The sequence below is a fragment of the Malus domestica genome, chromosome 04 (genome assembly GCF_042453785.1).
Source record: "Malus domestica chromosome 04, GDT2T_hap1".
In the NCBI taxonomy this organism is placed as follows: Eukaryota; Viridiplantae; Streptophyta; class Magnoliopsida; order Rosales; family Rosaceae; genus Malus; species Malus domestica.
In genome coordinates, this window is record NC_091664.1 from 25,300,332 (window position 1) to 25,313,218 (window position 12,887).

General features: G+C 37.9%; 1 protein-coding gene across 1 annotated transcript; it reads right to left on the reverse strand.

Moving 5' to 3' along the window:
- Positions 1–7,399: 7,399 nt before the first annotated feature.
- LOC103433728 (probable inactive purple acid phosphatase 28) lies at positions 7,400–10,788 on the reverse strand. The gene is made up of 5 exons (XM_008372001.4): positions 10,118–10,788; positions 9,879–10,026; positions 8,712–9,130; positions 7,865–8,343; positions 7,400–7,571 (listed from the first exon to the last, which is right to left on the reverse strand). The coding sequence occupies exons 1-4, from the start codon at positions 10,376–10,378 to the stop codon at positions 7,879–7,881; spliced, it is 1,293 nt and encodes a 430-aa protein (XP_008370223.1). The 5' UTR covers positions 10,379–10,788; the 3' UTR covers positions 7,400–7,571; positions 7,865–7,878.
- Between the last annotated feature and the right edge of the window lie 2,099 nt (positions 10,789–12,887).

The window sequence follows — 12,887 nt, forward strand, 5'->3', positions numbered from 1 at the left end:
AAAAGTTTTGTCCCGTTACTTGATCTGTGAATGTTTGTTTTTTGCAATTTTTGATGTATGCGATCTCGAAGTATATACAAACATGTTTGACGGTTGGATCGTTGAAATTAGTTTCGTATAATTCGTATCCCATGAAGTTCAATGGTGTGTGTGTGTGTATATATGTATTTATTTATTAAGTAGATTTAAATCTATTTATTTTGTATGTATAATTATTATAGTTTTTAGGGGTATAAAATTTAATATATATATATATAATTATTATAGTTAATATTTTGGGTATAATTATTATAGTTAATATAATATATATATATATATATAATTATTATAGTTTTTAGGGGTATAAAATTGTTAAATTAATATATATATATAATTATTATAGTATTTTTTTAGGGTTATAAATTATTAAATTAATATTCTGCTTATCGTGTATCGTGTTACCCACGTGTATACCCGAACAAACCCGTTATCTTAACAGGTGCTTATCGGGTTACCCGATAACGACCCGTTTCGTTATCGTGTCGACTCGAACACCTGTTAATTTCGTGTCGTGTCGTGTCGGGTTATCGGGTCGTGTCAGAAATTGCCAGGCCTATATAATAGCAGTGACGATATATCTGAAGTTTTAGGTAGTGATGATATCTTAGTCAAAAAGTAGCCCACAATCCAAATGTAGCCCAGAAAGTTCATCCACAATCCAAATGAAACAAAAAAGGCATTCTTTAATTACCACAACATTCGTCTTCTGAATGTAATCACAGCATGTTATTCATTAAAACAAACAAATATTTACATGAGAAAAAGAAATGAAAACGGCGTAAATGTGCCTGACAGCTGTGAAATTCTGATGCTTTTGCCTTGTTCAAGTTTGTTTGCCGGTTGACATTACTATATTACAAACATCTTCTCACTACATAAACTACAAACATGAACATTGAGTGAACAAATACATATGGTCATTCCGTAAGGTCACAGTTGAGAGGGATACCCTCCAACCCAAATAAAACGAGTTTATCAAGACGAAAACAACAGAAAGATTTGTCGACAGTAATTTACTAAGACGTATAAACTGTCACGTCCCAATTCCGACGTACATCCAAAATCAATACGTGAAGTCACCAATTACATGTATATCTAACATACCCCGCTTTCGGGATATGGCAGAATATGGCAAAGCATAACTCGAGAATCGAATCTCATAGTAATTTTCCATATACTTTATGGATGTATCTAACCTCCTCGTTAGACTGCCTACGTACTCTAAAAAGGGATCAAGCTATTTGTAGTTCACCCCTCGCTATAATTCGACATATATCACAGTCCGTTCAAGCCGAAAGGCATAACATTCCTCAATCAATCATTTGGACAAGCATGAATTATTGGATTCAAGCTACATAACGAACCCACATGACAATCAAGGTTTCTATTTCATCCATCATATAAATCACTACGTTTCAACATAAAATCACAATTCATAGCACGTAATATATCAAAGAATCAACAAAGCACAATAGTATCCTCTAGTCACATTGATCAACTAATCTAATTGTATTAATAACAATCATATCCAACGATACTCCACAATCGCGTCAATTAATCAAATCCATGAATCAAAGATGCACGATATTAACGTCTAACTACGTTAATCAATCAATGAAATAACATATCATTTCATGAATTTAATTAAAGAACTCTACATAATTCCCCACTTGGATTATAAGTAATAACATGGTGAATTTCATTTATATTCACAAGGTCTACTGTGGGTATTCCCCATTCACTTGAATCTAGGGTCGGACTAACCTTATGAAAATGAGTAAGAGCAAGGATTCCAGACCACTCAACGAAATCAAACTAAAATATAATCGCCTGTCGGAATGTACCAAGTACAACTAATCATCATTGTGCAGGTAGTGATCACCCAACGCGGATATACCAAGTAGGACCACATCCAAACTCTAGGTAGTGATCACCCAAAGCAAATATACCAAGCATGATCACTCCTAGAATGCGTATGGTCCCCCAAAGTGGATATACCAAGCAGAACCATATGCATAGTCTAATAACGTAGGCAGTGATCACCCCATGCGGATATACCAAGCATAATCACCCCTAACAGTCCCCCAACGCAAATATACCAAGCAGGACTGTATCATATAGCTTTAGGTAATGATCACCCAATGCGGATATACCAAGCATGATCACTCCTAGAATGCGTATGGCCCCCCAACGCGGATATACCAAGCCCATAGCATAATCTCATTGTGCAGGTAGTGATCACTCATCACAGATATACCAAGCATGATCACCCCTGAAATACGTATGGTCCCCCAACGCGGATATACCAAGCAGGACCATCCATGCACCACTGCTACATGGTGCAGTAAATTCAACACACAACCTACCCACAACTCAACCCCTATGAGTTACAACTTAGTCACCTACACCATCAACTTCTCATAGCCACCAGCTAATATGTCACACAAGTATATAAATTCTACCGAATACATCTAATAGGATTCTAGGATCACATTGTCATAACATTTATCATACTTATCATTCACATTATTAAGAAGATGAATGAACACATATATATTTCACAATATGATGTCCCATACATGTAAACTGATGTATACATTAACCAAGATAACTCACTAACCAATATAGGCCCACTAAACCCTCAATTCGCAACATATTGACCAAAGATCAACTTTCCGTCTATGGTGGGTCCATAACCCTATACAAGTCTATCTGGAACATCTGCCTATGGATTTCCGATCCGTAACTTCCCAAGGATCTCATTTGTCTTCTAGAACAATATTCTAAAATTTCGGAACAATCCAACAGTCGGATATCCGTCAATTGCTAGAATTTAGGTTGTTATCAACGTTTGGTTTTAAAAACTTAGAAATTCAATTTGGGAAGATCTGTACATCAAATTTCCAATTCATCAGTTCCTATGGTCCTCAAAAGTTATGTACCATAACATATTAAGGTTTGGTGACGATCCAACGATCAGATCGTCAATTCATATAATGATCAAGTGATGTATCGTAATGAAACTAGGTTCAAACAATCAAACCACGCCATACAAATATCAAATCTGATATAAGGACATCAATTTAGCTTAAGATAGCATCGGCGGCCCACTGGGCACGCGTCGCCGCAAGTGGCGGTTTCTGGCGAACGAAAACTTGATTTTCCGACTAAAGCTAAAAATTACCAAAGTTTACAGGCAAGTAGAGTTCAACGAGAGGAATAACTTTCATACCTGGGTCGAAGTTCAATTTGGCCGAGAAACACCTCAAATCGCCCTCGAACCATCGGAAACCCTTAAATTTGGGTGTTCTTAATTCGACTCCAAAACAACTTTGACGCCCCAACCAAAGCATGGGCTTTGTTCCTGGGGGTGAGGGGTGTCTATTGGTGGTAATGGTTGACGGAGTTAGCTTCAAGATTGATGGATCGCCACCATAGAACCTCAGTTGTCACAGCCTGTCCCAAGAAATAATTATCGTGGTTGTGAAAAGACGAATTTACCCTTGAGCGTCGAGTATGTGTTTGTATTTTGGGTTAAGAGACTGGGTCAATTAGTTTTATCCCTAACTAATTGGACCCAATTAGAGCTAAAAGATTAAAGAGTTTTGATTGGTGTACATTTTGGAACCACACACACACATCCATACCTTTTCTCTCTATTTTCTCCCGTACTCTCTCTCGGACTCACTCTCTCTTCCCTCTCCTCCGTACGGACAACCTTGAACCAAGCCAAATCTTCACAGATTGAGGCAGAAAATGGTACCATTGTGTTCATGAGGACCATACGAGTTCAAAGGTACCCATTTCAAGGAAGAACTCGTTCGATATCACGTTGAAAATTCAAGCTCCGAGTTGAGCACTATTTATGAACTTTTGAATGGTTATGTTTTAGGACAATTCAAGTTCACAGCGAGCTCTATGAGGTTCTCATGAAGCTCGGAGTGCTTCGTTGGCTTAGTTTTGACATCGGGATCACGAGGTTCGAAGGTGGCCGGTTTTGGTAAGATTCTCCCGACGAGTTTTCGAGGGATTTGAAGCTTCCAAGAGGTATAACCTTCTTTCTCTCGTGATTTATGACATTCTGGTGAAAATTTTATAAAAAATGGTGCAAAAACGAGCGAGAAAAAGGCAGTTGCAGGTCTGCCCAGAATCCGGTGCCGACGACGCTGTCCGGTGTCTGGAGGTTGAAGGTGATGCGCGTGAGGGCGCGTGACGCCTTGCCTTCCCCGGCGCGTGAGGGCGCGTGAGCCACAGAAAAATTATTTTAAAAATTTCACGATGTTCGTGAGTTGTGTAGGTCACACTGGTATATTCAAATACCAAAATTGAGCTTTGTATGAGAAGTTATTAGATAGTTTTGTCTATGTGCTTTAAAATAACGTTTTTATAGTTAATTCGCATATAGGTGAGGCTTATCCCAAAGACGAGCGTATTCAGGGGCGACTCGGGACCCGTCGACATATCAGTGAGTGGGCTTTTGTTTTCAGTATATACTTATATCCTTGATATATTTCCCAGAAATGCATTTTTAGGAAAGTATGCTTTGAAATAATATGTCAAATGCTTTTATATTCTGAATATGCATTTCATGGTTGCATATATATATAAATGTGGTGCTGTGAAGACACAGGTAAGTTCAGGTAAGTTACGTTTGGTTATGTGAATCATCGATTATTTGATATGTGATTGAATAATGTTGAGCTCATAAAATTGCACCTAGGGTGATTGTGATTTAGCCAGAGATATAAAGTACATGCCTGTTTATTTACGTCACCTCCCGCACTATATGCTCAAATTGGATCCAACTTAAGTGCACAATCTTGTCGTACAGACCTTATTTATGGTTCCGACTCGTAAGTGACTAGCGATTTATCGCCCGGCTATTATGAGAGAATAGAATTGAGCATAATTATATTACACCCAATCTTGTCGTACAGACTCCTTTTTAGTGGTTCCGACTTATGTGCAGTATGTTGCCGTATAGGTCATTGTAGTGACTCCGGCTAGAGTAACTTTGAGCTATGAATTCAGCCGTATAGACTACCACAGGGGTTCCGGATAACATATCATATTTCTATGAATTTATTCTTAGGGTTCCGGATAACATATCATATTTCTATGAATTTATTCTTACCTGAATTGATTACTCTGTTAAATATTGGCATGACATATGTTTGAAAATGATTATGTGAAGCATGAATTGAATTGATATGATTTTATATATATATATATATATATATGCTTATATTTTGATTCTGGGAAAAATTATATATGTTTTACAGCGAGGGGTTAGATATGTTGATAAAGAAACTGATTTTGTAAAACATTTGTTTTTACCCACTCACGTTTTCTGTTTTGCGCCCCTCCAGGTTTTAAGTAAGCTTGCTGTTGGTGGCTTAAGGACGTCAGCAATTCTGACCTACCTAAATAATAGTAGGACATTTCTGGTACTATATAACTAGTACTTGTCCTACTAGACTGCACCTAGACTTACTATGCTCTGATTAGGAGTATTTACGTTTGTAACTAACTCCGATCACTTCCTGTTTAGTTGTGTACTATAGTAATTTGGTTTTTGATTATTCATATATTTCTTTTCATTATTGCTTCCGCATTGTGCACATGGCTACGTCACTCTCACGTGACGGCCACCATGCCTTGATCTCGGTCGGGGTGTGTCATCCGTACCCACCGATGTGGTTCTTTGTGAAATCAAGCCAAATTTCTTCCATTTTGGGGTGGAATTGGTAAAGGGAACAATGGGGAATGTTTTCTAGGTGGTGAGTGGCTTCAACTCGCCGAAAAACCACCATGATAGGCATTGGAAAACATGGATGCCATCGGGTCGGGTCGCAGGTTGTTAGGGGATCTAGTTTGGGGTGGTTTTCTCTCCCTCCTTTCCCTTCCTTTCTTCCCCCTCTAATTGGCCCAATTCTCTTTTTATTTTTATTTTTCAAACAACTAAAACATCTCTAATTTCTTCATTTCAACTTCAATTCGCGAACTGTTTTTGCCTACGCACTCGTAGGATCAAACTCTATCCAATTATACTTAGTGTGACCCCATAAAGTCCACTTTTAATGATTACTGACCAAAATTCAAACTTCGTAATTAGTTTAATTAAAATCTAAATTTAATATAAGGGTAAAAGACTGTTTACTACCCTCATGTTTTGTGGTTTTCAACATTTAGTACATCAAGTTTTTTTCGTCTCAGAGTCATACCTAAAGTGTAAATTTTAGGACAGTCTCATACATCCGTTAGTCAAAGTGTTAAGTATTCCGTTAATTGATGATGTGGCGCCCACGTGGACAATGACTGAGCGCCACCTGTCAATAAGGGGTCCACTTGGAATTAAAAATTGAAAAAAAAAATATTAAAATAATTACTTTTAAAAATATTATATTAAAAAAAAAGCCCAAAACCAACCCAGAACCCCCTTCCTCCATCCCCACCCTCCACCCCTCATCCCCTCCACCCCTTTCATCTTCTCCACCCGAGCACCCGGGTATTAAACATTAAACATTACAAAATTACAAAAAAAAATAATAAATAAAGGTGTTTCTTCCTAAAACCCCCGACCCCTTTCCCTTCTCCCTCCGTTCTCCTTCCCTTCTATTCGCTGCACATCCATCGGGCCGAATCGATTCCTTCAACTTCAAAACCAGAAATCTCGCCTCAACAACGAGCTTTGACCCACATAAATCCTCAACCACCACATTCAAATTCCCCAAATCGCACCCAAATCCAAACCCATTCATGGCGTTAAAGAAATCGGGGTGGTGGGAATGAGTTGCAAATCTAGAGGAAGGAGTTGCAGATCTGGGTGGAAGACAGGCCGCCATGAAAAGAGGAAGGAGTTGCAGATTTGAAGGAAGAACTCGTGGGTGAGTTGGAAGGCGAAACAGTTGAGGTTCGAGTGGAGATGTGACTCGGGCGAGTTCTGTTGAATGGTGCAAACCCGGAGGAGGTGGGCCTGGTCAATCGGGGATGGGGTGGCGGCGGCGACTTGGGTGGGAGCAGAGGAGAGAAGGGAGGGAGAAGGGAGGGAGGGTCATTTGGGGGGGTTCAGGAAGAAGACAACTTCTAAAAAAATATATATATAATATTTTTTAAATTAATTATTTTAATATTTTTTTTGAATTTTTAATTCCAAGTGGACCCCTTATTGACACGTGGCGCCCAGTCATTGTCCACGTGGACGCCACGTCATCGATTAACAGAAGACTTAACAGTTTGACTAACAGATGTATGAGACTGTCCCAAAATTTACACTTTAGGTATGACTGAGACGAAAAAAACTTGATGTACTAAATGTTGAAAACCATGAAACATGAGGGTAATAAACAATCTTTTACCCTTAATATAAATTCCCAAAAATAATATAAAATATCCTTAATACAAATACGGAGTTTGCAATAGTGAAATCTAGGAACGGAATTTCACATAAACAGTCCTCTCCTCTCTGATGCTAAATCAAGCAGTGTACGGAAAAACTCGTGAGGGCATATGGGCAGTTCCTCTGCTAGTGCCTGAAAATTGAGACGGGGAAGAAAAATGTCGACCTAGTTAGCAGTTCCTACTTCCTCAATACACATGCTCACTCTAAACAGTATTGCATTTGATCATCCTCTTTTCAACAGGTTTTAAACTTCCTCAACGGTTTGAAATACCAATTTTTTTAAATTACCAATAAAGAGTGTTTATTTGAATAATTACGTGTTTCCTCGATTGCAATGCAAAACCAAAATAGTTCGATCTAATTTCCATTGCAGGCCCAAAAGTAACCCTCAAAAGAAGAATTTTTTTAGTAGAAATAGGATACCTTATGAATCGGGACTATCCTGCTGGTTCATGTTTCCACAAGACTTGCTCATCAATCTTGCTCAGTTTCTCGTCGTCAAGACGCTTCCATGTCTTAATCCTCTCAACGCCCATCCAGCCTTTCTTTCCCTTCCCAAGTTCTGCCAATATGACCCTTGCTCTCCTTGGCCACCTAGCGTTTCCATAACCATGGTACCCGAAGCCCCCACCATAACAAAACCAAATACCATCAAGATTCCCGCAGAAGTCATTGGTATGATCGTGTCCCATGAACACGGCTTTCACGTCTCCCATGGATACAAGGGTCTGCAAAACTCCTGAGTTCACTTTTGAACATGCCACAGCCTCCTGAAACTGGCCAACAATCTTTTTGTGCCACAGCTGCCGGACCTCTGGAATTGGGATATGAAAAAATACAAGCGCTGGTGGTTTGTCCGGAGGAAAAGCCTCTGCTGAGCGATCTAGATATCCAATGTGGCCCTGTTAGTGTGTTTCTTGCAACATGTTAATGAAATCTAAATCTAACGAAACCTCCCTTGTGGGGAAAGGACGCACATGATGAGCAAATCATACAAAATACAGGATGAACAACTTGATGCAGGTATGGAATTGCAATTTTGCAAACAAGAGTGGGGGGTGTTAATGTTTTTTGAAAACATAGGGAACACATTTCCACTAAATACAGAAATGAATATGTGAATTTTAATGAAAATGTCACTTTACCAAGCAAGTACGAAAAAATTTCTCAATTCAATTCATAATCATCAGAACAATTAGAAACCAATCAGAACAAATGAAACAAAATGCAGCAGCATTGTTCTTATGCATTGCATTTGTTGAAAGTATACCTGAAATCCCTGAGAAATGTCACGAAGCCAATGGAGTTGAGATTCCTTAATCCAACCATAAGTTTGAACTCCTTCAACAGTTTCCCTATCTCCACTGTCAAGAAAGAAAAGATTGAGGATGCTTGTGTTTGCCAAATAGGATCCCGGGGCACCATATACTCTCAGATCATAATTGCCAAATCCATCAATGTTTTTCGCGCTTCCTCCTTTAGAGAGATCCTCAGCTAATGGATTAACTTGTGAAACTGAATAATCCATAAGTGAGATAAAAGACATCAGTTCCTCACGTGTCATCGTAGATTCTTGGTCGTGGTTTCCTAAAACTGCTGCCCACGGAACTCCTGAATCAATGGCAGGACCAAATGCTCTAAGCATGGATTCAGCAGCATCAACAGAGCTTGACCCGAATATATTATCTCCTGTTTGCAAGAACCAAGTCAAAACCGATACTTGTGTGTGCATCTGTAAGTTGAAAGTTGGGCCATAACACATTGTAAACTATAAGTACAGTTGGCTTTCTTTTCAGATAATTTGTGCCAACAATCACTTAGGAACACTTGCATAACTGAGGAATTAAGTTTACTGGATTATGGCTTCATTGGATGCATGAATTGGGTGGATTCGATATATTCGGTAGGATTTGGATACCAATACCATACCAAATATCTTTGGTTCGATAAAATTACCGTTTGGCATATAAAATGGCACAAAATCGGTATGGTAATAGTATGGTACGGTAGAATGGCAAAAAATTCCACTCCTAAATTAACTAAGACCACATTTAACTTTTTGCCACCTCGTAAATGTGCTGCATGAAGAACTTAGGCCTTGGTATAGAAGGTAAAAAAATATGAAGGTCCAGAGGCAAGAGTTGCACCTAATATATAACCTAGAGATAATCAACAAGTTTTAGTTTTAAGCATTCATCCTTGTGGACTTTGATATGACTGTTTTTCTTGTTTTTCTTGGTTTAGATGTTTAATTAAGCTTTGATAACCAATTAAGTTGGTTTAGCATCCTAATCAAATTATCATGGAACAAAATCCACAAAAACAAAAAGAAAATATATACCTAAAAACTCAGACAGCCAACCAAAACAAAAACAAAAACAAAACAAAACAAAAAATCATAAAACATTTTTTATGTCGGAGAAACAAAAAAATGTACCTGTAAAAGCAATGAAATGAGGCTTCTCAGCTTCAATCATCTTCCTCAGGAAGTGGGAGGTGTTGAGATCAGAACACCAGTCAAACTCGGAGTCCAACACATCTCGGCAGCGAGTCAACCTTCCATTCCCGTAATGCATATCAGCCACCTTAATTAACGAAAACCCCATTAAAATCCTAATCATTTAGCTAATCTTATAGATCATACAGTAAAAGCATAAGAAGACGATGAGTAATTACCTGCAGGATTTTGAAGGTTCCGTCGGACCGGAAACGAAGGGGAAGATCTGGGCTGGTTTTTTTTACTCTGACAGGCCGATGGCCGATTAGCAAATTGTGAGAGATTTGGGTGTGAAAAAAGTAGATGACTGAGCAGAGGAAAGACAAATACAGGACCGAGTGTTTCCAGTTTGCTGCCGAGGACGACGATTCCACTGAAGAGTCAACATCTTCGGACAGCGTCTGGTATTTCCAGTTTGCTGCCGAGGACGGCGATTCCATTGAAAAGTCAACGTCTTCGGACAGCGTCGGGTGTTTCCGGTTTGCCGCCGAGGACGAGGATTCCACTGAAGAGCCAACGTCTTCGGACAGCGTCGGATTTGCGGGCCGTGGGATGGCGACGAGTAAGGCACGGGTGACCGGCTTAGTGGCTTTCAGGGGCTGAGTGGATGGGGGTGGTGGGTGGTGGGGGTGGCTGGGGACTGGGGACTGGGGAGTTTTGTAACAACAGACCGGCAGCCACCTAAAATAGCCTCTTTGAAACAACTAACAAGTTAACAACAGGAAAGTTTTTAACTTGTTTGGTATTTCTAACAAAATTTTGAGCCATTGTGAACAATAAATTGTCAGTTTTATTTGACAAAATTCGTTTGTCTCGGCGGTTAAGAACAACAGAAATAAAATGAATTCTGACATTTTACAACGATTAGCCTCTTGCCACACGCTTCAATTTTATTTGAAAAAAATTATTTGTCTCGGCTAGTTAAGAACAACAAAAACAAACTAAATATCTTGACATTTTACAATAATTAGTCTTTTACTACATGCATACGCGTTTAACAATTAACTTTTTTATATTAGATTATGCCTTTTAAAATTTTTAATTAAATAACTAATTTGTAATTTTATTAAAAAGTCATTTAAAAAAAGAAATGAAGCATAACCATGAAACCACCACTAACGTTGGAGTTTTTTGTTTTTGTTATTTTTTTTTTTCCAAAGTTGTAAATTTTAAATTTATTCAAAATTAAAATTTGATAAATTACCTTAACTCTTTCTGTATAGGTTACGTTTTCATATCAGATTGGTTCTCTGAGAAGATTAATATTGGCAATAGATTGGCGTATTAATAGAACTTTCTTTGTCAACTAAAAGATGGTGAAAGATTATTTAACAAAACAAAATTTTTGCTATTTTTTGTTTAAACCTCACCCATAGATGATTTTAACAGCTTTAATATTAAAAAAAAAAATATATATATATATATATATACACATTTTAACATCTTTATATTGTTCACTTATTATTTTACTTTTCAGCTTAAATATTCTACAAACAGACACTTATTGCTCCATAAATTGTAAATCCGCTTCCAAATACATTATAAAAATTTCCTTAATACTCACAAAATACATTTTTTACAAAAAAAAAAATGTGGATTAACACTCATGGTTTTCAATTGGTTTTGTAAATTCGTACATAAGTCACCGTTCAATCTATTTATTTTCACCTTCGTCCTCACTGTGAAGTTTTGAAACATTAAGCTGAGACTTTTCGTTGAAATTCTTTGAGTGTCGAACCCCATTTGACAATGTTCTAGGACTCACTACTATGTTTTTCACTTATTTTTTTAGTTTTCGGCTTAAAGATTCTACTAAAATGCATTTGTTGCTCAATAAACTATAAAATTGCTTCCAAATTCCTTAAAAAGTTTAACTTAATGCTCAGGAAAAATATTTTGCGAAGATAAAAAAAATTTGTCAAAAAACATGGGTATTAGGCGGGCTCGACGCACCAAAACGAGATGGACTCAACTCGTGCAAAATGACGCAAACCATGGCACACAAAACAAGGCAAGCTCTGCTCACAGAAAACGATGTGGGCTTCTAGGATGGAAAATGCTTGTGCACAGAAAACGAGGTAGGATACGTTGCACAAATCGAGACTCGCCCTGCACACGGAAAACAAGGTTGGCTTCGTGCACGTCAAAACGACGTGGTCTCCGTGGACACAAAAAGGGGCAGGCTTCTGACATGCAAAATGATGTGGACAGCTCATATGCAGAACAAGGCAAACCCAGGCACACAAGACGAGGCCGGCTTCGCGAACGCAAAACGAGGTGAACTCCCTGCGCTCAGAAAAAAAGTCGGGCTCCACACATTGAAAAATATATTATTGAAGAACATGAATATGATAGTTTGTTGTAGTGGTAAGAAAAATTAACAAAAATATAAATAAAAAATGATTCAAATTCTTGGGGTGTTCACACATGACTTTTTGGCTGCCACAATGTCACCGATCGTCATTGTCTCGCTAGTCAACGGAGACTTGCGCTAAAAGATAGGAGGTCGCATATGAACAACTTAGCGTGACTTTCTGCCACCCTAAAGAATTTGAATCATTTTTGTTTTATTTTTCTTGCCACTACCAACAAACTATCTTATTCATACTCTTCAAAATATACTTTTCCATGCAAAATCTATTATAATATACATATGAATAGTTTGGTCTCTGGTGTATAGTTTCTCATATATTCTATTTACTTCTACTTGTATATGCCACGCGTGACTTTCTGCCACCCCAAATAATTTAAATCATTTTTGTTTTTTTTTCTCTTACCACTACAACAAACTATCGTATTTACTCTTCAAAATATATTTTTCCATGCAAAATCTATTATTATTATTATATATACACACACAAAATCTATTATTTTATTAAAATGAGGATTAGTTGTGGGGTCCACATTACATCAAACTTTAATCCACATTACATCAAATTTTAACGATCA